General features: G+C 35.8%; 1 protein-coding gene across 1 annotated transcript; it reads right to left on the bottom strand.

Annotated features, from left to right (window-relative positions):
• Window positions 1–149: 149 nt before the first annotated feature.
• On the bottom strand, window positions 150–27,817 carry LOC117413994 (integrin alpha-V-like). Its single transcript, XM_034023536.3, has 30 exons — window positions 27,241–27,817; window positions 25,215–25,342; window positions 20,878–20,969; window positions 20,676–20,790; window positions 19,283–19,344; window positions 18,984–19,029; window positions 18,509–18,634; window positions 18,330–18,374; window positions 17,937–17,980; window positions 17,785–17,841; window positions 15,847–15,899; window positions 15,065–15,273; window positions 14,356–14,547; window positions 13,658–13,703; window positions 13,208–13,315; window positions 11,992–12,047; window positions 11,166–11,320; window positions 10,533–10,670; window positions 9,603–9,670; window positions 9,344–9,491; window positions 9,044–9,136; window positions 8,353–8,432; window positions 7,534–7,614; window positions 7,095–7,200; window positions 6,702–6,860; window positions 5,942–6,052; window positions 4,486–4,599; window positions 4,193–4,300; window positions 3,714–3,836; window positions 150–3,042 (listed from the first exon to the last, which is right to left on the bottom strand). Exons 1-30 carry the CDS (start codon window positions 27,405–27,407, stop codon window positions 2,944–2,946), a joined length of 3,129 nt encoding a protein of 1,042 aa, XP_033879427.1. The 5' UTR covers window positions 27,408–27,817; the 3' UTR covers window positions 150–2,943.

Raw genomic sequence — 27,817 nt, 5'->3', positions numbered from 1 at the left:
CCTCACCCTGCACTTCACATCTTTAGTCGATTCATAACTAGGGACCTCATCAAAACAAATGTTCTTTGAGGCAGAATGAGGCAATTTTTGTAAATGACAATTTTTTTTTTTATTAAAATGGTAAATAAAAGAAACACACACGACACAAGTAAGAACAATACCCCTTTATTTCCCCCATCAATATCACAGCATCTGCCATTATCTAAAGCACTGTATTTCTTTTTTAAGAAATGCACTGCTTCACAGAACACAGACGGCGCTCTTTAAACAGGCTAAACAGCTTTAATAAAAAACAAAAAAAGTGAAGTTGGAATATTTTGAAGGTGTCATTAACAAATACTACTAACTTCATCAACATGGTATTTAAGGCTTTAGTATGTCAAAGATTTACTGCATAATTACATTTTCAGAGTATGGTGTGCCCAGTTTTGTAATTATGACCCACGTTTATATATACACACATACATACATACATACATACATACACACACACACACACACACACACACATATATATATATATATATATTATATATATATATGTATATACACACACACACACACACAATTAAAACACTACTTTATCACCAAAAAACAAGGTGGTATATTTGTCTTCAAAATCAGAACCTCTTAAGACTGTTCTAAACAGCATTGTCATTATATTTTATTAACATGAGGTCAAGCAGACAAAGCAGATCTTTATCATCATACAGAGGTTCTAGTTTTGAATACTTTTTCATAATTACAGAATGTTAATAGATCCAGTATTTAAATGAAACTAATCCCAAAAAGAAATGGATTAAATGAAGACAATTAAAAAACAAAAAAACCTAATAAATGTAGTAAAACACAAAAGCAGAAATACCCAAGCCTGCAATGCAAAAAGAATAAGCATTTATGAAGAGGTATCAAAGCATTGAATATATGATCTCAGTTTCCCCAACTACTGTACAGCTAACTGATTTCTTTTAAGTAAAATTATTAATTTCAGCACATTTTACTCTATTCACCCAATGTGGGTGACGAAAATACATTCTAGAGTTTTACTTACATCTCAATAATTGTAATAATATTACAAATAAATCTTATTAGCCTGTAACAACCTAGGGAAAACAACGAATGGATTGGATTTCATGGCATAACGCTTGTATAGTCAGAAATGCAAGTCGCTAGCTCCAAGTAATGTAAAACTGTTTTGTTCACGTTTAATGACATCATTTTATTTAAATGTATTTCTTACTTTTTTTTGGAAGAAAAAAATTTCTACATTAGTTTAAATTCGTTTTTAAAATCCAACTGATTTAGTTCGTTTCTAACATGACGTTTTATTGCACTTTACTTTTTACCTTTATTATACCGTATAAAAAAGTTTATTAACATTGTAAAAACTCAATCCATGTGTATTTTTTTGTGATTTAAAACAGAATATTGATTGCATTTTGAAATGAGCCCACAACGATTGAGTACTACTAGCTATGCTCCTCAATGCTGATAAGAATCATTTACACCAATTCCTTTGTTAATAAACTTATATTTAATACAATAAAAAATATCTATTTTCATCAATTTCATCTGAATACATAAAAGGTGTACCTTTTTTCTTTTAATGCATGAAGTGGGCAGACTAAAAAGTAGTGTTAGAATTTATTATAAAAATACATTATTTTTGTAATTTTTATGCTAGTATGTAATCCTAGGGGATAATATTAATATTTAGAGTTTTGGAAGACTGTAATAAATACCGTGGTTATCCACCTAAAAACAAACAATGATTTACATTTCTTAATTAACAAAATGCAACTGAAACCTGATTTTTTTTTTGTAAATGATACATTCCTGGCTACTGTATATAACATGTACCAGTAGCTGAAGAGTTGATTAAAATTGAAGAAAGGCTGTCCCTGGGAATTGTGCTCCAAATTTCCATAAAAGAAATACAAAAATGTATGCGTCATATATATATATATATATATATATATATATATATATATATATATATATATATATATAAACACACACACACTAAAACAATTGAAAACTTTTTTAAAAACCTGCAGTACCATTAAGCCTTGTGCAACATTGCAACAGGTTATTCAGCAAGAATTAATGTTATAAAGGCTAAATCTCCCCCTGGAAATGGTAAGAGTTTTATTTGTATTGCTATTTTGTTGCAAAGCATCAGTAAATTTGACATTTCATTCTACAAAAGTGTTCCTTTTCTACTTTTACACCCATGCAAGTGAAGATACTAAGAATTTGCATTAATGATTTCATTTGTAAAAAGTAAGTTATGTGACTGCTATTTTTTGCTAGTCTGATGCATAGAACATGGTCTTCCTGCTAAACAGGAACACATTTTTCAAAATAAAATCAGTGCATTAAGTTGCATGACACGTTTGCACAAATAAGTAGAAAACATAATCAGTATTGTGAGCATGCTCAGAGGCCCCAATCCCAGATTCACTATACTATACAGAGTATATATGATGCAGCCAAATAGCTTAATCTCCATGTCTATCCAGTTTTTCTGCTGGTGATGATTTTGTTCCGACTACAATAAAAACATGTTCAACTTCAGCTTCTCCCCTGACACTGTAAAATATTGATAATACATTTTGTTATTTAAAAAAAAAATCATATTTGTTCTCAGTGTGCTGAGTATGGAGTGCTTGTATATCTAATTTGGATAGACACTCATACATGGCAATTTCGTTTAAAAAAAAAAAAAAAAGAAAGGGATCTAGTTATGGAAGACTACTGGCGTTTGACTGGCTCCGCACAGCATACTAAGATAGCATTTCTCTCCTTAAGCACTTTTTTATTGCTCTTGTACACTTTACTAATAGTGCAATAATTGAAGTGGTCATTGCCTTGGAGTGAGGAAGTCTTAAAGACAGGGCTTGGCATTTGTAACAATCTCAAGTTACTGGTGGTAACAGTCCTTTAAGCCTCTGCACCTCCATCTCCATTCTCCTGAGGCTGTAGTTGTTCTTTTTCTGTGCCGTCTTCCTGTGGGGGGCGCACACGTTTGAAGAAGCCAACCTGTTGGGGGGGGGGGGGGGGGGGGGGGAATTAAAATAAATAAATAAATAAATAAATAAATAAATAAATAAATTAATAAATAAATTCAATAAGCATTTCACAGAGGTTAGAATACTAAATGTAATGATTGGTTGCTGTCTGGCTGAGGAAACACTGAAAGGGCAGCAAAACAGGAAATCAGCCATCTTGGAGAAAGCAAATAGCTGCGCATACTCGAAATTAAATTATTCCCTTGCGATCAGCTGCGGGCCAGGCAGTGATTGGTTACACCGGGGGCACCGGGCTGATTGCAGGGAGGAGTTGGGCAGTACAAAGGGGACGTAGCTACATGAGTAAGGGCCCCTTGCACTGAAACGTAACATATGGCTGGAGCTTTGCTTGTACGGAGGAGTACGGAGCCAGGGGCTGCAGCCACGGAGCCAGCCCAACACACTGAGCACTACCCTCACCTCACGACACCTGCTGTCACCACCACCCTGCTGATTGGAGAGCACACTTTCGTGCACTGGACTGCGGATTGGGGATTACTTGTTGTTTTAGTGGCCTGCAACCAGTCTCATTAAAATAACAGATACAGCTCTAATGGAACACTCACATAATGCAGTCATTAATTAAACATTGTTTTCTGAAATAAAGCATTAAGACTTCTGACTTAAAAAGATGCAACATACCTTGTACATCACAAAGATCAACAAGCCCAAAAGCAGGAGCCCTGCAAGGACTGCTAGTGCAATGACCCAGCCTGGGACTGGCTGTGCTGAATCTGGCTTAACCCAGATAATAGAGGTGTTAACCTGTAAAAATAAAAAGGCACAGTTAGCTTGGGGTGTATAACTGTTATTCAAGAAAGCTCTGAGGTGAGAACACTCATTTTAGTGATATCAGAAATATATTTAAAATGTACATTTGCATTATTACAGTAGTTATTATGAACTTATAGATAGATAGATAGATAGATAGATAGATAGATAGATAGATAGATAGAGACACACACACCTTAATTTTATATAATATAACAAGGCTAAGTTTACAGAATTTACAGCAGCCAAGTTAAACAGTTAAACAGTGCTTTGTAGTTTAAGAAATATCAGGTTGTTAGATTCAAGGCGCATATTGATGTACCCACATCTACAAATGAAACTATACTTACCAGTGTGTAATTAGAGGGATAATCATATGTAAGGTTCTTATAAGGCATTTCTATCACATTGAAGGTTGCTGAAGACTTCAGAGTGTATGAATGGTTTTGGTTTTCATTCTGAAAATAAAAATAAAATCAAAATCAATGTGCCATCCAACTGCCACTAATATATGCCACAGCACTTTCAAATTCGAATGAAACATAGGTTGCTTTCTTGAATGCAAAATTTTGAAATAAGGGCATAAAGGTTTAGCAAAAAACAATTCAGCAAAACTCAATTTGTTGTCTTATACTGTAGTCACCTTCATGAAGGTTGCAGCCCACAGTCTCGACCTGATGTACAGGATGGCACTCTTTCCTCTCTCCAAGCGGCCAACTTGGCACTTGATTTTCAGACACTCTGCTTTGCCACAGCCCTGAGTACAAGGAGAAAAAATAAAGGTTACCTGTTTTATTTCAAAGATACAGTTTGCCAATGGTCTAAGAGATTGCCTTCCGATCTAAATATGTACCTCAAATGCCTTGGTTATCCTTTAACCTTTTGCGGTCCTATGTCGGACCAGGTCCGACATTACAATTAATCCTTTCTGGTCCAATGTCAGACCCTGTCTGACATCATCAAAAAGACGTCGAGCACAGGTCTCTAAATCAGGAGATAAATTATCGGTATGCACGACTATGAAGAGGTATGTGAAAAATACAGGGAACAAGTGGTGGGGCGGGGCTGGAGATGCAGTACTGAGTGTCCTGTTGATATGCAGTGCCATTTAAACCTGTTTTACTTTGAAAAAAAAATACTTTTAAACAGCGTGTCTAAAATAAACTGCACATGTGAAAATAATATTGGACCTGATGCGCCTGAGACGCGCTGAATAAATGGACCGCAAAGGGTTAAGTGAACAGAAATAGCTACACAGTAATGTTTCTTCATGCTGGTTCATTCTTCAGACTTCATTTGTGGTCAGAGTCGAGGGTCTCTGACCCTGTGTGACAGGCCGGAATTACGTCATCCACACTCTTGCGACATGCGTCTTTTTTTAAAAGCCATACAGCCTTTTCTAATGTGTCTGCGACCTGAAATCGCTTGGGGTCGGGTGGTGTTGAAAAATATAATTTGTTGCATGGTCGTATGATGGTAACCACCATGAAGCAAGATTTTGAGCAACTTTTAGAGGTTTGTAAGCATCCACATTTATATAACCCCTCACTTAAAAGAATATAGATGCCCAAATATTAGAAACAGTGTTGGTGTGCATTTTAGAAACAAATAGAAAAGGACTAGAGAGAGTGTAAAGCTCATGGCCACACTTTGCTGGGAATTGCCAGTTGCTATGTGCAGTGTGACTGCAAGTCTTTTTGCAGGTGTTGCTGCATCACATGTATATTTTTGCATTGCAGAACTGGTCCCAGTCTGTTTAACAGATCATCAAACCTTTCATCTTACACGCGTCTCTCTAATGTATACAATTCTCCCTTTCGGATTCTCTGTTGATTGAGAGGACGGATGTACCAACAACGTCACTTTTTATTTTTTTTAAAATGTAAATTTTTCCAATTACGTGAATGCAGTCTGTATTTAAAGTATGAACGACAGCTACGCAGTCGAAAGGGTTGTGACGCGATGAGTCCTTTGTAAAGCAAATAGTGAAGCGGCACAGCTTTTATAGCTGTCTGTGCCTGACATATCGCATTCACCTGCGACAGAATTAAGAACCAACCGTTACTAAAAGAAACCAAGTAAAAACCATTAAGCCATACCAAAGTTTCCAGCTCCCCTTCGACAGGTCCAAGGTCACGACGGTTGCGGTTTCTGCCATCATCCCGGGAATCTTCTCTTGTAGTATCATTCGTTTCTGGAGCTTTAGGCATCTGGGAAACACCCATAGAACTTAAGTTAGTAATGTACTCCCATGTACCACTTGCCACAAATTTGCATGCACAGAGATATAAAGTGTGAATTTAAGTGTTAATCTGAGATTGCAAAATAAAAAGAGGCAAGATTGGGAAATTAATGACTTTCTTCAATTGTCATTTTGCTTTATGCTTTTTACAGTGTAAGAACTGCAGAGAACCGATATGGGAGCTATTGCAAATGCTGTCCATTTTTATTGTATTCAGTGAAGTTCTATGATCAATCAGTTACTAGGAACTAGACTGTCTTAGATGGGCCGAATGGCCTCCTCTCATTTGTAAACTCTTAGTTAACAAAAAGTCAAATCTGGAGGGGAAACACCAGAATTAAAGTATTAAAGGGTATCCCCGCCGTTTAGATTAGTAATACTGTTTGATTGAAGTTTCACTGATATTGTCTAAAACACCTCCTTGTTTGTTTGTTTCCTCTTCACTGAATTATTATTTTAACCCTAGAATTAACAGTAATCCTCAGGATAGATGGGATTCCCAGATTATGTTTCTAATTAAAACTGCTACAGTATACCAGTAGGCTTATTTTACATACTGTGTGTAATAAAATATTGCAACCAGATAGAGGCAAACAACAGCTTTCATCATAACTTACTGTTATATTCAGAGGGTTGATTTCCATATCTGTGGTACATTTCATAGGTCCTTCGATTTCATATTGAATAATATAAAGCAGGGACTCATTTTTGTATTTGTAAGGCCACTCCAGGTCTAGTATTGCCTTACTGAAGGTACTTGGGCCATTGTTTCGTAGCTGTAAATTGAAAACAGGAGTGGTAATATTAGCTACATACGCTGTACAGACTGAAAATAATACACCTTGTTCTGCAACAGGGTCTTTATTTGAAGTTACCTCTGATAAAAGTGGAAAAGTGCATTTTTTTTATTGATTACCATAAAACAAAACAACCTCATCTAAACCATGGGTTTCAGAAATCCAATAAACATCCAATAAGGAGGAAAGGCCTGGTAAAAAAGTAAAGTAAACCTCATAGATATGCTGGACAAGCGGTCCGATGTCATCCTCTATCATTGGGTTTTCTTTGGGCTGCCAGTTAGCAATAGGAAGAAAGAGCTGGTGAGGGGTGGAAACTCTAGACAGAAGAAACACAAAATACACCATTAATATACTGTGCATACATACATATATGTACAAGTAATGTCATGGTTTTATTTCTGCAATGGAACACACAGTTGTGTAAAAGTTTTTGCTTGTAATAAGTAACATTATAACTAAAACAACAACATTTCATTGAATTGGCCCGCCAACTCCCGTCCCTCAGATAAAACATGTAACCATTAGCTGGCTTAAACTATTACTCATACACACCAATAGTTAAATTATATAGTTTGTCTCATTCAAAAACTGCATAAACACACGCAGTCAGACACACAGAAAAGCAAACAAGCAGACGTTTTAGACATACCCTCTTATTTCAACTTTGGCTAGCACAGCAAGAGTAGTCAAACTGGATACCACAGGACTGGTGTTTTCAAATAAGTTGGAACTGAAAAAGATTTTTTAGAATACCTATCAATCCATTCACAAATTAGACCAAACATCAATTTTACTATTTTATACAGCAATATCAGTTAACAACTTGTGGAAAGAACAGGGATACATCCCATCTACTGGCTAAAGAATGTCAGTAGGCAGTTAAACACCATCCATTAATCACAGAGCACAGAAATAATACTGCTTCTACTTTTAAATGGATCATCAGTTAAACATAGCTATCAATCTGACTAAACCTATATTGCAGGTGCAGGTTTTCAAGCTATGACTGTTGAGAGGCCTGTCATATTTATTTGCTTGTTTGTGGTAGTCAGTCAGTTGACGATGCCAGAGTTTAATATAATTTTATAAAAACCCTATGACACAGGGAATTCTTCATTATTTTAATGTGCATCAGTGGCCTTTTTCATTCACTATTAATGATAATATGTGCTTAGTGTCAACAAAATTAAAATATAAGGTTAAAGCCCTGCCAGCAGGTGGCAGTAATGCACTGAAATCTAGCCTTGAGAGCATTGGAGGAAATTTTCCTTTAAAAAAAAGGTGTTTACTAGTTTGGGGACGGGAATGATATGTGTCACTGGAAAGCCAGGATAAGAAATAATGTGTTCTCACAAAGTTGTATTATGGTATCTATGGTAATCTACCGTGTCTTTAAAATAATATTCTTACTCCTGCAATATTTTTCTTGATAGCTGGCATTCTTGTTCTGTGAGCTAAACCTACATACCTCTGGATTTTTAAATCAAACTTCACTGAAGTGTCCTGTTCAGACAGCTGATGAACACTGAATCGCAGACCAGACACAAGCTGCACAGAAAGACAAAAAATACAATTAGACATTCATTCTAAAAACCATGTGCTTCAGTGTGATCAGTTCTTTTGATCAGTGCCTTGACAAATGCATTACACATATGGCAATCTTTAATTAATAATTTGATGCTCCAGTCAAACTGAGAATGGAAAGCATTATCATTTATATCTGATCTTTTCATTATTCTATAGCCATGAACAGGGGAACTACGGCAAAAGCCATCCCCCATGTGGATGGCAGCACAGAACACAGCATATGTCTAAGAAAACTTTTTCCAAAAGCGGCTGTTGGAAAGCAGGACGTTAGTAAACTAAAGCTTGGGGTTATTAATAATAATAAAAAAAACAGACCACCCCAGACATAAATTATATTTACAGATGAACTTCTAATGAATACTGTGTATGCATGCATTCAGTATCAATTTAGCCAAACATAAAACAAAACCTTCAAAGTTTTTCCAAACATAGCACATCTCTGTGGACAAGACATTATACTGGCCATGCAATCAATATTTATATGCGAGGTAAGCAAAACGTAAGCCATGATTACCAAAAACTAGCACTTCATAAACACTAAGCCTATTTATTTTGTGAAGTTTTATACTTACATTTGTTCCAGCTTTCATTGGATTTCCAAGGTCACAGACAACTATACGAGTCTGATTCTCCGTCTTATATGCACAAGACAATCTTGATAACTTCTATGTAAAAGGAGGATATACAGAACAGGGTTACAACTTGAAGTCGTATCATTTTATTGCACAGGAGACATCCAATATAGACGTTCTGTAATCATTTCCTAGGGGCAAAGGGGTTCTAAGAAATGTTGCAGTACTGTTTAATATTATTGTTTCACATATTCTTAATACAACAGTACAAGGGTGAAAGAGTTCCAGGCTGCATCTTACCTCACTGTTTCGAACCACACCGATAAAATCAGCTTGGGGTGGCATATACACATAGAGCTCAGCTTCATAGGCTCCCTCTCCTCTGTTCTCTGCAGTTACCTCAAGTGTCAGGGGGTTGTCATCGCCAATGTATATCTGCGTTTGGTCACTAAAAGAAAACAAAGCCGTAAGCATTAGTGGTTTGCTGAAGATTAGCGTGAAGCCGTTGACAGCACTCTTACAATGCATCAGTCTAAAAAAATGTAATCTATCACTTCACCTTTTTACTGACAGCTTCAGCTCTGGTTTACATATATTATCCTCACCACAGTCCAGTAAAATGTGTGCCTGTAAAATATATCATAAAAAACATGTTCAGAACACTCATTTTAGTATTGGGTATGCTAATATACAGACATGTGGGAAGCTTGCTCTTTTGATTATATATATATATATATATGTATGAGAGGTCAGCATTGGTACCTGAAAGCCCAGGTAAACCCCGGGTTTTAAATTAACCAGACCCTACCCGGGTCTCTTTTTTACTACCTGGGTTACGAGTTCTTAAATTTGAGAATTTAAAGAAAATGTAGAAAGTATGATAACATAGTTGTATGTGCAGGTCTCGAGCCTGCATAATAAATACAGCGTTAAAACAAGCTTTTGCATTAAACCTTTTCTTAACTGACAGGATATTAATGTTTTATAGAAAACAGTAACACACAGCGAGTGGCAAGTACACCTCAATAATAAGAACTGCATGACAAAACAACAGGGCTCTACAGTGCCACTAATTTTGTCGCATATGCATTTAAAAATGTGCTTGTGCGAATGTAAATTTTAATTTAGGCGCACGTGTGCCACTAGAAAAAAATAAGTGATTTTTTTTAGCTGAACAGTATAAAACATAAAAAAAAAAAAAAAAAAAAGAGAAATACAACAGACCTAAATTCTCAAAGCTCATTCGTAATGTACTCTGGGAATGTAGTTTATTGGTGTCCACTGCCCACTGTCAATCACACATTAAAAACCTGTGCCGACCTATAATTATATATATATATATATATATATATATATATATATATATATATATATATATATATATAAAAAATAAAACACACATACACACGCACTATATGAAAAAGACAAATATCATGGACTCCAGTTTCTCTAGTTTAGCAGAGATCCACCATGAACTGATGAGGTATACCTGCTTGGTGATATTAGCTGGAGTAAACTGGTCCAGAATTGGCAAGAGACCTGTTTCATCTGCAGCGGTTTTATAATCCAAGCTGTATTCCATGAAGATAGTGATTGGTGTAATTTTGTCTCTGAACTCTGTCTCATCCTACACAAGGGAAGCAAAAAAACATATATGCAAGTAACAAAAGAGAGTAACACATTGCCAATGCAGTTTCTTAAACATAAATTGGTATCCAATCTATAGGTCATTAGCCCAACAGTCAGATGTCAATACAGTACTTTCACTTTCCCTACATATTGAAAAGAAAACTTGCTTAGTTAAAGCTAAAGCAGAAGCTATCCAGCAGCAGACGAGGAGATAGCAACATCCTGCCTATGTTACTATGTTAATATTCAGAATACGAGTAAGGAGTTTCTAACCTCCCCTTCTACATAACAGATTGTATTGCTGACAGTGTCAGTTATTTTTGATAATGCCTCTGCTATCCTGCATACTGCAAAGTATAGATGGAAATTATATTCTGCATCTGATGGAACGCAGCCAGTATCCACAGATACTGCACATGGCTTTATTTCTATTCACTCAAAATAACCCCCCCCCCCCCCCCTAAAAAAAAAACAACAAAAAAAAACAACCTACTCGTAAATAAGCATCAAGTTCTTCACAGGCAGGTCCCTTGCCATTTGTTACAGACATGTTTTTTGTATGGGAGGACAGCCTGTTGTGTAGGAACAGTACCCTCTTTATAGCTCCTTTCTGTTTGAGTTTGTCTAAAAGTAACTCCACCTGAAAGTCTAGAAAAAGGAAGATGAAGTTTCAGTTTTTAAACCTAACCTGGTCATAAGCAATTTTCTTTTCTTACCACTTGTTGAGAGAACTGATTTCACATTTCATACTTTCATAAAAAAAAAAGTTTCAGTTCTCTTTTACAAAATAAATCAAAAGCTGCGATAGTTACAGTGGGAGATTGGAATAAGCTTCCAAAACATGATGTGCTGAAGGGTTCAGGTATATTAAACTGTCATGAAAATGCTGTACCACATTTGTTTGTACTGTGTAAAATGTGAATACTCGTTTGGGTATATTTCTTTGTAGAATAATTACACATTGTGTCTGAAACACATGCGGTCATAAAAGTGTGACCATTTTAGGGTAAAATGTATTTTAACCTGCCCAGTCATTATTAAAAACAAAGATTATTTCGTCATTTAGTTACGTCTTTTTCAGAAATGTTTAATGTTGTCTACAAACAAAATGGTTGGTTTCTGAGAACTACATTTAATGTGGCACAACCTGCATCTGGTAGCTATTTTAGACACTCAACAGTTTTGTTTAACCACCAGATATATTGCCATTGTCTGCGCACGTCCACCATTACCAGAGCCCTCTGACAAAAAAAAAAAGGAAGAACACACAAAACACACAGTTTACATGATGAAGTACTAAACAAATACACTTAACTTACTGAGGGTGGTGGGGGCTCCTTTCCCATGTGCCTTTAAGCAGAATTTTACATTAAAACTGTAACAAATTAAGAAAACAAGATTAAAGGTATTCCATTCAACATTATAAAACTTACAGTAAAGACACATATTGCAGTTTTCTGTGGATTATACTTTTGAAAAATGCTCACTTATCCTGGTTGATCTACAGCATATGTAGACTTCAAATGTTGTCTTATATCATCTTAAATGTAAACATTAAGGCATTATGTGGGTGTATGCGTATCTTCAGTACAGTAGGTCAAAATCATTTCTGTATGACGATGTAAGAAAAGATTGTTCTGGGCTAATTCGTTCATAAGAATGCAATTTATATAGAGAACTTGGGTCTTTTTCCATCCACCTTAAAAGATATAGCAACTTTAAATTTAGCATGCTTTATCAGCACACAGTTTGCTAACAATATTTTTCAGAAACTGCTTTGGCCAGCCCAGAGCTCAGACAACAGCTCTGTGAAGAGATGCCCAGATGTTCTCATGACAAGAGCTCAATTTAATTGTACTGGCAGGCACTGTTAGATATGGTAATACCGTGTATAACTTTTTTTTCACAATGCTGCAAAAAGTGATTTAAGTTGGAATAAGTGTATCAAAAACAGTACATGACTGCCTAGATATACTCTATAACTAAAATATCCCTGTGCTGGAAATTCTGCAGCAGTTACCTTTATAAAAACATGCACATAAGCCATCCTTTTATATCCACTTACAGCGAGCCACTAAATGCTTGAACAATGATATGCAAAGAATGCTAATGTGCCGCCTGCACGGCAGGATTAAACCAGACAATCTGAGTCACTGGAAAGTCTCTGTGGTTCTGCTGTCATGGGTGGTTCTAGGGGATAAACCAATTCAGCATAATAGCAGCACAGATATTGATTCTTAACAGCTGGCCATCTAAACCTGGGTCCACAGGAGACAGCACATCGAACAAAGACATTACACTCAGTCAGGTCTCTACTACATGTGGCTTTTAAAAGTACACTATATTAGGTAATTCATTTCAGACATTATAATACAAAAAAAGTGTAAGAAGTCTTTATTTGAGCTTTTCCACATTTATCTGAGAACTAGTCCCTTGGCTGCAAGCCTCTTGGTTGCCAGTCTCATAACACACTGAACATGTGGTTTGAGACGGCAGGCATTCTTTTTCAGTCAACTTTACTATTGTTTTGCTTACCAAGATACTGTAACGGATGAACCAGGCAAAGTGCACTTCTTCTCATCTGGGTTGAGGATTGGAGGGGTGATATCCAAGGTGGCATTAACACTAATTACTGGCCTAGCTCTGTTAACAACAACAAATAATACAGTTACAAAAGCAAATACACTACAAAGTTAGCTTTTTTTAAAATACAATTTAGAGAATTTAGAATGTATTTACAACATACAGCCCCACATATTTTTCTGATAATCTAGCGGTACTACTGTGTTCTGGAAGTACCCACTCCATTTTCAGGATATAAAACGTGTATTATTTATTTAAGTTAAAACTTAAAAGGAAAGTAAAAGCAGACAAACAATATCGGCTAATGCATTCATTATTGTTTTCAGTAAAAATATTACAGAAACCATAGGATCAACTTGAAGGTTGTGAAAACTTACAGCGGAATATAAGATTTGTGCTTACCTGTACAGGACAGCTTTATCAGCTCCAAAAACACCGACAATCAGATCTATACACAAAAGAAAAAAAAAAAATCTAACCTCTATTAAGTGGTGTTAAATGTACTGTTAGGTCTAAAAGGATGTGGCATGTCGAGTGTGAAAAACCACACTATGAGAGCAGCTTTCTTTTATTAGTTCATTATAGATTCTTCTTGAATAAGGAAAGGGAGCTGGGATTGTTTTATAAATGTAGTTATAGTGCAAGACTTAGTGCATATGTTTTATAAGAGACAGAGATGCATAAAAAAATCTATTCGACCTATAAAATACACAACTAACGCAAACTGTCGTCAGCGGTGTTTGTTGAAAAACGTTTTGTGAACTGCAAATTTGAAGAGACTTTAAAAATGGATTTTAATGAAATCTTAAGAAACGATTCTTTAAACAGTCCTTTAGTGAGTGTTCTGAATAAAGCTCTGTATTTCTATATTTCAAAAAGACCAATATACTGTAATATACAGGGTGATTAAAAAGTTTACACATCAACACATCATATCTCATGTGGTAAACTTTCTAAACACTCTGTATTAGATATGCATGTTCTTAATTATGTATAACACCTTTTCTACCTTACATACAATAACAGTTTTTCTTGTTATAATTTATCATACATTTCAGAAGACAAAGAGAAGAGGGAAATCTCTCACTAAGATGCAGTACCTGGGTATCCATTCAGATCTATATCTGTGGCTCCGTGCATGGAGTATCCAAAGCTGGGTGGCATGCTGGTGGAAGCCCATTTCCCTTCCAGGACCTGGGAGTGTGTTGGGTTTAGTCCTGAAGCACGTCCATTGTAGATGTAGACAAGACCTTGGTTGTCTGTCCCTCCATAAGGAGCAGCAATTGCAATATCTAAAAAGAGGAAAGGGTGCACATTTCTTTAAAAGTAGTATAATGAGATAGTATAATGAGATAAGTATAGATAAGTATAATGCGATTAAAAGTAGTATAATGAGATAGTATAATGAGATTTAAAATGAGAATGCAATATTCTCATTTTAAAAAGAGACACTATACAGAATAATTAGATTTTTTACAAACCATTACAAAAGGGCACAATTTGGAAACATTTTTAGAAAAATGCATCTATTAAACAAAAAATGTGGAGATTTATTTTAACATTTTGGATTCAATTAAAGCATCATCAATCTCCACATTCACTTTATTTAATGCATGAGATTATTTCACAGCTAAAAGTAAACTAATTGTTTTAAGCAATTATGTCAAACTGCAAAGCATATTAAATATAGAACTAAGAATCAAACAGACCCTAAGTAATACCTAAAAACATAACATTTTAACTTGCTTCAGTGAATTTAATTTTGAACCACTATTGTTCTAGCCTCCTTTCCAACAGAAAATATAATACCATTAAAGCCATCGAGATCGAGGTCCCCGAGGGGTGCAACACAGCTGCCAAATCTAGCGTAGATCTCAGCGCCCGTCAGCTTCTGTGTTTTCTTTGTGAAGGAGACTGGGCTGTCCCTCAGATAGACGTACACCTGACCAACCTCTCGGAGCTTCCCATCAGACCCACGGTCCATGAAGAGAGGGGATCCACTAAAGAGATCTGCAAGGCTGAAATGAAAGCAGCTACCATGAGGAACATAGCAGCTTTACAGGCCTAGCTAATACATGTTTATGTGAACTTGGTACACCTTTATCTGCCCTTATAGCTAACATTTGTAAAATCTATTACAGGGGTCTGGTGGACCCACAAACACTTGGATATGTTTAATTGTGTAATGTTTCCTGCATTAATATCACATTATGATCAATAAAAACATTTATGTGAATAATCTTACAACTCACTATCATCTGCACTATAGTCCAGCATTGCTATACCAAAACCTTAATACAAATAAACAGTGGGCCCCGAAAAAAAACGTTTAAAACTTTTTTTTTTGGAATAACATTTGTTTATTTACTATTGCTGCCTCTTTTCTTGCTCCATTTATAGCTGAAATTTCACAATGGATGACTCTTTCAAGAAGTATTTAGTCTTTGAACTATTTCTCACTATTTTAAAGAATCTTAAAGTTCACCTGACACACTGCGACTACACTGAGAAATGGAACAGCTTATCTTTCGAGTCATCTGAATTAAATTTAAAAGCCTTGTCTTTCACCTGGAAGAAAACTGCTAACTTACCCATCATTATTAATGTCAACAGCAGCAACAGAATGCCCGTAGTAAGCTGCCATCTGTAAAACATTTTTTCTTAAAAGACTTTTCTATGCAAAAACAAGAAACTCCAATATATTTCTATAAAAGGGACTAACTGGTTTATATTACAGTACTTTCAAAACAATCCCTTTGATACGGTTTAAGAAAGCCTGCCAACTGTACAATATGTTCATCAAGCTCTAAATTATCATCTTACATTCAATGCAATGGGACAGCAAGAAGCATCGTCTCTCGATGGATCTTTGGTACAGTACCATTTGGCAGTGGTTAAATAGGATTTACACTCGCTTCTGACAACCCACCCATACCCTCTTAGTCTTTACCCAATGTTTCTTGCCCTAAAAGATGAACAAGGTTCTTGACAGACAATTTTCAACATTTTTTTTTTATGTTTTTCCCCCACAATTCTTTGTCATTATGTATCAAGCTGCACAGAAAAGCAGAGCAGTATCAACTAATATAAACATGTCCATTATGTAAACATGTCTATAACTCCACTTACTCCTATACTCTATACTCTTGGTTACATCTCAGTATTTATTTTATCAGGGTAGATTTTTTTTAAATATATATTTAGACAAATTACAGCAAATACCATTTGTTTTAGGTTTGATTTCCATGCAAACAGCAGCATTATTAAGGAAAGCAACATTTCAGGACAGCATATGGTTTCTGTGAAGAAATTAAATAAACAGGAACTATGCCTTTGGGTCTTACTGTTGCTTGGATACACTAGTTATTCATTTATTTGTATTTATTATTATTTTATTTTTGTTTAGAGCTTTCTCGAGGCTTACAGAGCACACTGGTAATATCTCCTTCCGATAGTCCTTTCATGGAAAGCGTTGTACACTTTCTGGAAAGGGATTCTTTTACTTGACAATGGTGCCTGTTTTAACACACACTTCACATTTTGCAATCTAGCCTTTAACCAATTATAATTGTATTAAATTGGCAGCGCATTGTTATCTATGATTGGTCAATAAATCACACTTCATTGAACACAGGAAACAGTTCTTTATCTGTAAATGGTGATTTTAAAACACACACCTTGTATTCTTAATATTATATATATATATATATATATATATATATATATATATATATATATATATATATATATATATATATTTTTTTTTTTTTTTTTTTAAATGTGGTGAATTCATCACTGCAGTTCATTTTCATACCTTATTATACAAGCAAACAGGTCTGCTACCCTGACAGCAGAAGGAAGGTGAGGAGTATGTAGGATCTTGATAACAAACATGGCTGGGTGGGTTAGAATCAATGAGGCCATTTTTCTAAAACAGGATTAAAATTGGCCCAAGGCACAGGGAGCATTTTTGGCATTGACCCATTAGCTGTAAGCACTCAGCTAGCCGGGAAGACAATGAGCCTGAACAAGAAAATCCCTTGGGATCCCACACCAACTGCTGCCCCACCTCCCTTAGCCAGGAACACTGCACTTCTCCAGATGGAATTTCCCTGTTTAGTCACTATCCTGCCTCACAATAACTGTGCTAACTGTATCTTGCTGACGTTCATAATAATACACTCCCCTGCCAAAATGCTTCAAACCCAATCACCATAAAGTTCAACGCTGACTTTGCTTATTGTTTACCCTTCAGCTTCTCTGAAATGATGCTGCCAAAGTGGACTTTAATTAGTTCCAGATGTGGTGGTGGGTTTAAGACATGAACTCCTAGCTAGTAAATAAACACCTTTAAAAATTAAACATATTTCAAGTGTAAACCAAGATGCTGACAATATATATACATATACATACATTATATCTATATATATATATATATATATATATATATATATATATATATATATATATATATAGACACACACACACACACACACATTCACTTACAAAAGTTATAATTGTAATCTGACCTGCTCTCCAGTGAAATTAACGAGGGACTCCATAGTTGTGCCACTGAAAATTGTCACCTGAAAATAAATATATTTAAATTAAAGTCCTACCCTTTTAAAAAAAGAACAGATACATTTTTTTTTTTTTTTAAACAAAATTAAAGTATTCTTACATAACCAAGAGCTCGAGCTCCTCTGGGAACACCAGTCACAAAATCTGTGATGAAAGAAAAAAAACCACAACCAACTGAATAACAAACATTAAAAAAACCTGCAAACCTCATACATACTGTACACACATAACTAATACAACTGCATTTTATTACTTTGGATATTTATTTTACTTCTTTTACATAGAACAAGCTTTTTCAAATACCATAGCACAGCATATAGATACTACTTAAATTGGCTTACAGGTAGCTTTTGGACAGTAGGAAAAAACAGAATAATTTAAATAATTTATCTATTTATTTTTTTACCTGACCTTATTGGTTATTTAATAAATACATGAATTTCTATGTTACAAATGTAATTGTGAATATACCAAGATTAGTTCAAATTCTTACCATCTATTCCATCGCCATTAAAGTCTGCAACAGCTATTGAATAGCCTAATAATTTAAAGGAAACACAAAAAATCAAGAGATTAGATTTTTTTAAGATAAAGCCAAACAGATTCATATGCAAATAATAAAGACTTCTTAGCATTCTTCAGCAGCATATGAATAGTTATAAGACCACTTACCTAAGTAGCTGTCATCAAATGCAGCACTGGCTGGCTTGGTAGTCAGTTGACTATCATACAATGTGTAATAGGAATCCTTATTATATTTATTCACAATCTGAGGAATCAGATCAGAAATCAGTTGACCTGTGGAAATGTAAATTCAGTCTCAGTTGACAATACAGCACAACTTAAAATTATTTGTCACAGAGGATCATTTCTGGTACTCTGTTCCCAAATTGCTTCACTCATCTTCAATCATTGAGCCAAACTTTATCCCCATAAGTTACTGTCTGTGGTACAATGCATGTCAAATCACTTGTCTATAGTACAGGCTTATGCAAATATAATGTGTCAAGTAGAAGAGACACACAATTTAGTAACTGCAAAAATAATTGCATTCTGGGACTTTTCAGTAGTGCAAAAGTTGACCTAGTAAGAACAATAAAGTCAACCACCATTTATTTAAAAAGTCATTGTAGGTTACATGTCTTACCTTGCCAGTAAAAACTACCAGGCCCTCCAACAACAACGCGATTGTCCTGTCAAAGAAAGAAAACGAGTAAGAAATATTTTCAGTTACAACACATTTTGTATATATTTACTTTGTTAGATATGGTATCTAGATGAATTGAAAATGGAAGTGTGACATAAGGACTGTACTTCAAGACAGACGGACAGACATCTCCTATCCACAGATTCTGATACGCTCAATATGGGTGACATACCACAAAACCAAACAAACGTACAACCAGTCAATATAACACAGTCCAGTTTACTTTAAATATCCCATACCTTTACAAAGTCAATGCTAAATCCTGCCTGACAAAAACCTTGTCCTTCTGGATTGTTTTTATCTGAAAAAACAAAAACAAAACATGTTAAAAAAAAAAAATGGTAAGCAGGGTCTGCATGATTGTACCATGGTGTGACAGGGTGCCCACCCCTTGTGTATATTTATTTTATGTATGATTGTTTTCATTTGTATTATTATTATATTATATTTTATTTGTGTGTGGATGGACGAAAGCCGTCTGACATTATTATTTATTATTTGAGACCCGCGAAAAGCCGGACTTGTAATATGTAGTCGGCATGGATGGGGTTAAATCCCCATCCCGACAAAAGCTTGTGGGCATGTAGCTGGAACCTTAATAAGGTAATTGTTTATTAGGTAATTAAGGCTCCAGCCACAGAATATAAAAAGACCCACTCCAGGCTCATTGAGGAGGAGAGAGTTTGGAGGAGTTGAGAGCACGAGCGAATGCTACCAGTGAGAGATCCAAAAAGGTACTCGCTTATACCAATATCATTATCGTTTGGGTTTATTTTACTTTGGCCAACGAGCCGTTTTGTTTTTGATAAAGTGTTTTTGTTTTTTGTGTAAATGTTTTATTTTATTAAATATGAGTGTAGCAGCGTCGTCTGGCCCTGTACGGCCTGTGTTATTGTTTCATTTCCCTGGTCTGACATCACCCACACACACCACCCGAGCCATCTTTGTGACACATGGTCATTTTGAGGAGCACATAAATACAGTAATAAGTTACTATCCTTTAAGAATAAAATTAGTCGGCTTCAAATAAATATATTGTTTCATTTACACATCTTTCAAACCTGTCAATTGAGCACTAGGTCACAGTGGCTCACATACTTTAAGTGCTAACTTCCAATGTATTATTTAGCTTCTGAAACACAGCTCAGTGTGCAGGACGGAGTTATCACACCTGATTGTCTTTGCTTTTCTGACACTCATTGGTACTACAAAGACAACAGTAGCCGTACAGCTTTGGCAAAATAAAATGGAATTTGTGATTCTGTGGAAATACTATCGCCCAAACTCATTATCCTTGCCAAACCATTGCAGAATCTTCTGAGTGATTAAGTGCTCAACCCTAATTTGAATTTCACCATATTTATGTGTAATCAATGCACTATGTAAAAAATCCAAAGCAGGCGCTGACAAATAAGAAGGTGTTAATGTCTTGTTATGCATAATATTTTACAATCTTGGTTAATCCAGACTTTCCTCATCACTTGTGAGCACAAAGAACACAGAAATGTATAGGAGCCTAGCATAATGCGTTTCCACCCCAACAACCTGTAAAAAACAAAACCACCAACAAAATCCTGATTATACAGACTTTGGATCAATCATGTAATCAACCCATAGCTTAAGAAATCTTACCTGTTCTGCAAGGTGAATACTCAACAATGGTATTCCCCTTTTTTAGGTAGCAGGTCCCTACGGGCTCTCTTTCTGCTGTCCCAAATGTTCTCCATTGGTAAAGAGGAGCACAGGCCTGAAATAACATTTTATGGATTACTTTGTTTATTCCACCAGAATATAAAAACAAGTTTGACAGGTATACAGCAAAGAGTAGACTTACCAAAATCTGATCACCTTTAGATCTCACGGTGGCTCCAAACCACTGGTTTGACTTGAACTCCATCTGCTCACCGTTTGGATTGTATCGGTCATCTACAAAATCAAACAGGAATTTAAATTAACTCTCAAAACTTAAAGTTCACTATAAATCGAGAAACTGCAGTTTCTGTGAACAAATATCAAGGCATCTCCGTGGCAATCTCTAAGGGGAATGTCATATCTGATATAATAGTTTGTAAAAATGAAGTAAAACAGATGATCTTTACCATTAATGTGGCAGCGAAAGCGATATATTTACTGGATCGAAGAGCACAAAAACCTATTGTCTTATACAGCAGAAATGTATAGTCACATGACCTCAATATAAAAGTCATATTAGGTCAGAGCTCAATGTCATGGAGGGTGCAGGGTTATAGATGCAGATTTTGAAAATAATAAGGAGATGAAGGTATAAAAAATAAGTTATTTTTTCTTGCACAATACCCATGATCAAACTTCACCCAGTGTATCACAGAATTCAGTCTGGAATGCACAAAGTCACACAACCCCATTATTGCAGGACACAGTGTTCAAAGTGCCATTAGATTTTGCCCAAGGACTGAAAATATGAACTTACAAGTTGAAATGGTTTAAGAGATACAGTATTACTAGTTCTAGTAATGACATGCAAACTCCCCTCACATGGATGCTTAGTGACTTTTTTTTTTTAATTTAGTAGTCGCTAACTGTTTTTATCATGTTCTCCCAATTTGGAATAGCCAATTATTTTTAGGCTCAACTCAACGCTACCACCCCTGCGCGGACTCGGGAGTGGTGAAGACGAACACATGCTGTCCTTCGAAGCGTGTGCCGTCAGCCGACCGCTTCTTTTTCACACTGCAGGCCCACCATGCAGCCACCTCAGAGCTCCAGCGTCGGAGGACAACGCAGCTCTGGACAACTTACAGGCAAGCCCGCAGGCGCCTGGCCAGACCACAGGGGTCACTGGTGCACGGTGAGCCGAGGACACCCTGGCCGTCCTAAGCCCTCCCCCCCGCAGGCAGCACTCGGCCAATTGTGCGCTGCCCCCTGGGAGCTCCCATCCACGGTCGGCAGTGGAATAGCCTGGACTCAAACCGGCAACGTCCAGACTATAGGGCACATCCTGCACTCCACGTGGAGCGCCTTTACCGGATGCGCCACTCGGGAGCCCCCTTAGTGACTTTTAAATAAAATACTCAGTTTTTAACGTTTTTGCTTTAAAAAAAGTGGTGGTCATTTCTTCACTACATCTTCGGTCCTTTTGTATATGAAGATGGAGACTGTGGAGCCTCTATCTGATCTGTGAATTTAAAGTTCATTAACACACTGTGTTAATATATACACACATACACACACACACCCACACCCACAGTGAATTCAAGAAGAGTTGACTGAAGAAAATTATTGCTTACTTCAGGCTACCATAAACTCTCTTTAGTATTCTAAAGCACAAAAAAATGGTAAAGCAAGAGGAATCAATTCCATATGAAGTATGATATATAATGAGCAAATGACACAACATCACATCGTGAAATCTTTTTTTTTTTTTTTTTAATTACCTAAAGGCTTTCTAAGAATAATACAAAACAGGAAGTTTTTTCCTTTTCCAACCTGCCTACGCATCAACAATATTGCTTCCTGCAGTGTGTGGAATTGAGTTTATATGCATCTTGTTGCTGGCCAAAGGCAACACACCACTGTGCAGAAGTGCTGAGTCTCTGCTTCTGGCTGCTGGCTTGATGGGAGATGTTTGTTGGTTGTGTTACAGTTTCTCAGCAGGATTACATAAACCAAAATAAATCCTTTTTTTGGAAATTCTCCTTCATCCCAAAGTAAAACAGCATATATTGTAATATCTACATTTAAATTGTCATGTTATTGTAATGTATGGAACAAAACTTTGTGCTTCATAGTATTCTTTTTGTAGCGCTATACTGTAGTTTATGAGATTCATCCATAACTTCAAAACCCTCAATCAAAAAGAAGAAAAAGCTGTGTAAGTGCGCTGATGAAAGATATAAGATCACCAACAAATGGCTGGACCAATGAATCTTACTGAATTGTTTTTGTTTCAGGGTTTCTTTACTTGATAGTTTTCCACAGTATGGCTGTTAGGTTTTTTTTGTCCCAGAGCTTCAAAAGAAAGGCACAGTTCTGTGTTTTAAAGAATGACCACTTTTGTCCAAAATATTTCTGACAAAATAATTAATAGGGTTTAAAACACCTCGTCTTTGGGTATGAAAGTGGTGATTACCTTACGAAGCAGGATTTTCTCTTTTAGAAATGAATTATTTAATGAATAAATATTGTACTAGATACTGTAGGTCTTAAATCACGTTTGAGGCAACTTGAAAGGGAAAAGAAGATGGTTGGATGTTTAGGAGTTTTAAAAGGTACCATGATTAATGCTTGTTTAACACAAAACCTTCCCATTTCTGCATCCCCTCACAGAGAGAGAGGAATTTTGTACAACAAAAAATATGCTTTGGTATCATTTTTACATGCAAAGGAAAAAGTTTTACCCTTTCCACTGAGTGTATATGATATATTGCTCATGTCTACATTCTCCTTACTGCTCTTATCCTAGCACCGGACTCGTACAGAAATGATATCCATGAAACACCACTGTCCAAGCCAGAGTGTCCCATTAGAAGGTAGCCTGTTGTGTAGTCCTGGTAAATCAGTGGTTTTAAAATATTGGGATATAGTTTGTGCTAAACAAGGATGAGTCACATATTTTTGTCTTTAATGGTGCTGGAAACCCCCATATTTTAAACATAATCCTAATTGGTTTGAAACATAATCCCCAGTTGATTTAAAAAACACACAATCAGGGCTGTGTTTAAAAAATATATTGCTGTGATACAGTATGAACAACATTATGTATGGATGCAGCAAAGATAAAAGTAATGTGTTTCTTCTAAACACTACAGGGTGTTCTGTAACAGTAGTTACATTTGCAATGAACCCTCTTAGGTTTTTAAATTAACTGCAGTGATTGAGTCCTATTAATCATAGCAGAAGTCATATCATTAGTGGCTTCCAGAGCATTTTCAAATGTAAATGTATTAATGCTCTTGAACATTATTGTAGTTTGTGTAAATGGATCATATTTAGAATTGAACTATGCCTTGTACAGTATGAGCTAAACAAAAAAAATAGATATACAACTATACTATAAGCGCTGGAGGAGAAGCTATAACAAACAGTAATACACACATGACACCCACATGTTTTATTTCAATTTGTAAACTGAAAAAAAAAAAAACATTGAGAATTATGTTTCACTTTTATCAGTTTAGCATTTTTATCATTTTTATCATTTCAAAGCTATTTGTGAACACCAATGTAAAGCAGTCCATCTTAAAACCTGAGAATACATCTTAGTGGTATGCTCTGATAAACAAACTGGAGACCAGTTTTGATCATTTTTCCCTAGCCTTAACGCCGCTGGGGTTGTTAGAAATCATACTTGTACCTTTGATTGCAGTTCTAAAATACATAGGGAGCTGCTTGCAAAATATGGGAGGTGTACCATGTCAACAAACACAAGACTTTTGAGGGTAAAATGAATGCATCACCTTGTAATATGTGCATAATGATAGGTCTGGGGTTAACAAGCTGGGATCTGTCCCTGGAAACAAAGGCACTCAACAACCTACATCCTGGCAAGCAGATGTATTGTAGTCTGTTGCTTAACCATTAATCCACCCTTTCTAGCATGAAGGCCACAGTATAGTTTCACCCCACTCCAAAGCCTATTTTACATTTTCTGGTTCTGGTTTAATTTGGAAATGGCTAGTACAGTATATTAACTAACTGCATCATGCAAGGTCATTCGTTAAACTATGGAACCAATCCAAACCACAAAAACAAATTGTTCCATAAGATCTCTTACTGCATCTTATTGTAATTGAACAATGTTGCAACAAGACATGTGCATGAAACACTCAGCTGCTGCATTCCAGGAGGAGTTCAGGCTTGAACAAAGCCTTGCAAGCACGGTCTCGTTGCTTCATATAACATTTAACACGCCTATTGAAAACATTTAGAGCAGAGCTGATTCAAAAGCCACTACTGCATACACCACCTAAGGCAATGAAATTCAACAAATACCTTTCATTTTAATACACCCATTGCTCAGAAATTAAGCCTGCAACATTTTAAACTATTCATTTTGACAGTTTCTACCATTTTTAACAATAAGAATATATATTGAAATTGTGCTGTTTGAAAACTTACATTCACTGCCTTTTAAGTATAAAGTAAGCCTATAGGTGTCTCATAACTGCTATTTTATAACTGAAATAATCTCACCTGTATTGTCAAATTGCACTTGCTGACAGGTACTGCTTGATTGCCATGGACAACTGTACACTGCCCCCCTCTCCACAATTTTTGAATGTGAAGTATTGGCCTTAGGAGCACCAATTAAAACGTTTAACCTGAAAATAAACAAAATACATATTAAGGTGAATGATAGGTCTTATCTTCAACAACTACTTAAAATGCATAACCCCCACTGAATGTTGTATTTACTGCATATTCATAAATCTAAACAAATATATGTATATGTTAAATCTATCTATTTTATATGTTCAGCTAAAGAACTCAACAGACCTCCATGTACTTGTTTATGGAGAACTGATATATCATTAAAGAACATTTAAAATACTATAATTAGCTGTATTGACTTATGAAGCTGTATGAGGAACATGTAAATCTACACTGCCAACTAAAGCACTGTATATGGAAGCAAAGTGTGTATTTTGCATTTGTGATCCAAGGACTAGTAGATGTTAAAAGTCGTCTGTAATGGTTTTCCCTTTTATCTCCTTTTCTGTATCATTTACAGAAAACTTGACAACTAAAGGACCAGTTCAACTGAATCTTGCAGAACAAGGAATGTGATACTGATGATCACTGTTCTGGTAACGCTACACCATATAAAATGATATATGAAAACAGCTAGTATGTCACTGGCTGATAAAGTTTCCGAATGAATGGTAAAGAGAGGCAAGCCGAAACTGTTTATTACCCAGTTTTAAGTTTCAGATGGATAAAGTTTTGATTTTTCTTGCTTTTTTATATTTATATACTTTATACCAGTGTAACTTTTTTATACTTTCCTGAAGGTGCTTTAAAAGATGCCAGGAGGACCAACAGGGAAACAGTGTACCAAGCTGGATCTTATTAGTACATTGGCACAATTCCAAACTAAAATTAATGGAAGTATATGAAAGTGCAAAAAGCCAATGTAAGTGTATAAAGTGCATATTACAGCAGCACTATGGTGTCATATTGCGGTGTGAGTTAAACACTTAATCAAAATTATGGCACAGCCATAACCAGGTCCAGGGCTAAATATCATGTCTCATGTACATAATGGATATAGTGGTGCTATACTGTACAGTACAATATTGACTCTGACCTCAAATAAATCTATCCAGCAATTCAACCAGGAAGACTGACACACCCTTTTCAGCCACATTTGAGAGGCATTTTTACTTTTACATGACACAAATGTTAAATTTAGTTTACTACACGACATGAACAAACTGGTAATGAGGTAACAGCAACTGAACATTAGTGTTAAGTTTAACCAATACAGTGTATAACCATGAAAAGCAAAATGTCCCTAAATGTAAAATATAGTCTGGAAATGTTAACTTTTGCTTATGGATCTGTGTATATGTGCCACACATATAAATACAATACGTATTTACGAGCACTGTGTATTTCTATTTTTGTAAATAAATACGTTTGGATTCATGTAAAACCTCCCCGTAGGCTTTGTGTGCTGTATTTTTTTTTTTTTTTTTTTTAAGAAACAACCTACAGAATGAACTGTTATTTCAGAGTATCGGTACCCTCAGAACAGTCGTTTTAGTGTATCCCCTGTTTAATTATTATTTTTTCTTCTGAGAAACGTTATTCTTGACTACTGTTGTATCAGATGTTTTAAGTACAATACACTAACCTAGTAGTATTGCATACAGCATTAAAGCAATACCCAATCCACGAATACATTTCATACAAGCTCAATGTCTGGCAATAGGTAGTAACAAATCCCTTTACAGTATACTATTGAGTTAACAAAACAAAAAAATCGAAAAGCCTATGACAATTAATTTGACGTCGCTCAAAATGCACTGCAAACTATAACCAGGACATTTTAATCGCTAATGTCCTCGTACTGCAGCATGCTGTTACATTGAGCAAATGATACTGTTGCCATACTTATCCACATTGGTGATGGACCGCAACTTTATAACGTAAATGTTATCAACGTAGTGCACACACTCAAAACACCGATACTACCAAAAAGTATCTTTTAACTTACTGTTTCTCGTCAGGCTTGAAGAAATCCACTGAGAAGCCAAAATAACTTCCATCGGGTCCCAAAAAAACAGAAGGACTGTCCGTATCCAAATTGAAAGAAGCACAGCGAAAAATGAACAACAAAACCAGACAAAACGATACACAAGATTCGCGACTACGTCGCTCCATGTTTTTGTTTTTTAATTGTTTGCTATTCTTTGTTCTGTATTTAAAAAAAAATGATAATAAAGTTCAAATCAGTGCAGTCAGAAACAGAATGTATGCTCTCCTCTTTGATTGTAGTAGCTTACACAGTGAGCATTTAATGAGCCACAATGATTTCACACCAGTCTCAGCCTACAGATGATTAATACTTTCTACCAATGCCAGACAGTAAACCACAACAGCCATTTTAAACTGAGTAATTTACATATTCATCTGCTGAAGAGGTCTAGGTGTGTCCACTGATTTTGCACCCTTAATCTACTTATTTTTGCTGTGTTTTTTTCCCCCTTCCCTGTTAAACACTTCTGTCAAGCCAAACCCAGAGAGCTGTGAACGTATTAGTAAAGTACAGGAAGTGAAAGGGATCAGAAACC

This window comes from Acipenser ruthenus, chromosome 10 (genome assembly GCF_902713425.1).
Source record: "Acipenser ruthenus chromosome 10, fAciRut3.2 maternal haplotype, whole genome shotgun sequence".
Taxonomy (NCBI): Eukaryota; Metazoa; Chordata; class Actinopteri; order Acipenseriformes; family Acipenseridae; genus Acipenser; species Acipenser ruthenus.
This window is presented reverse-complemented; position numbering and strand designations above follow the sequence as displayed.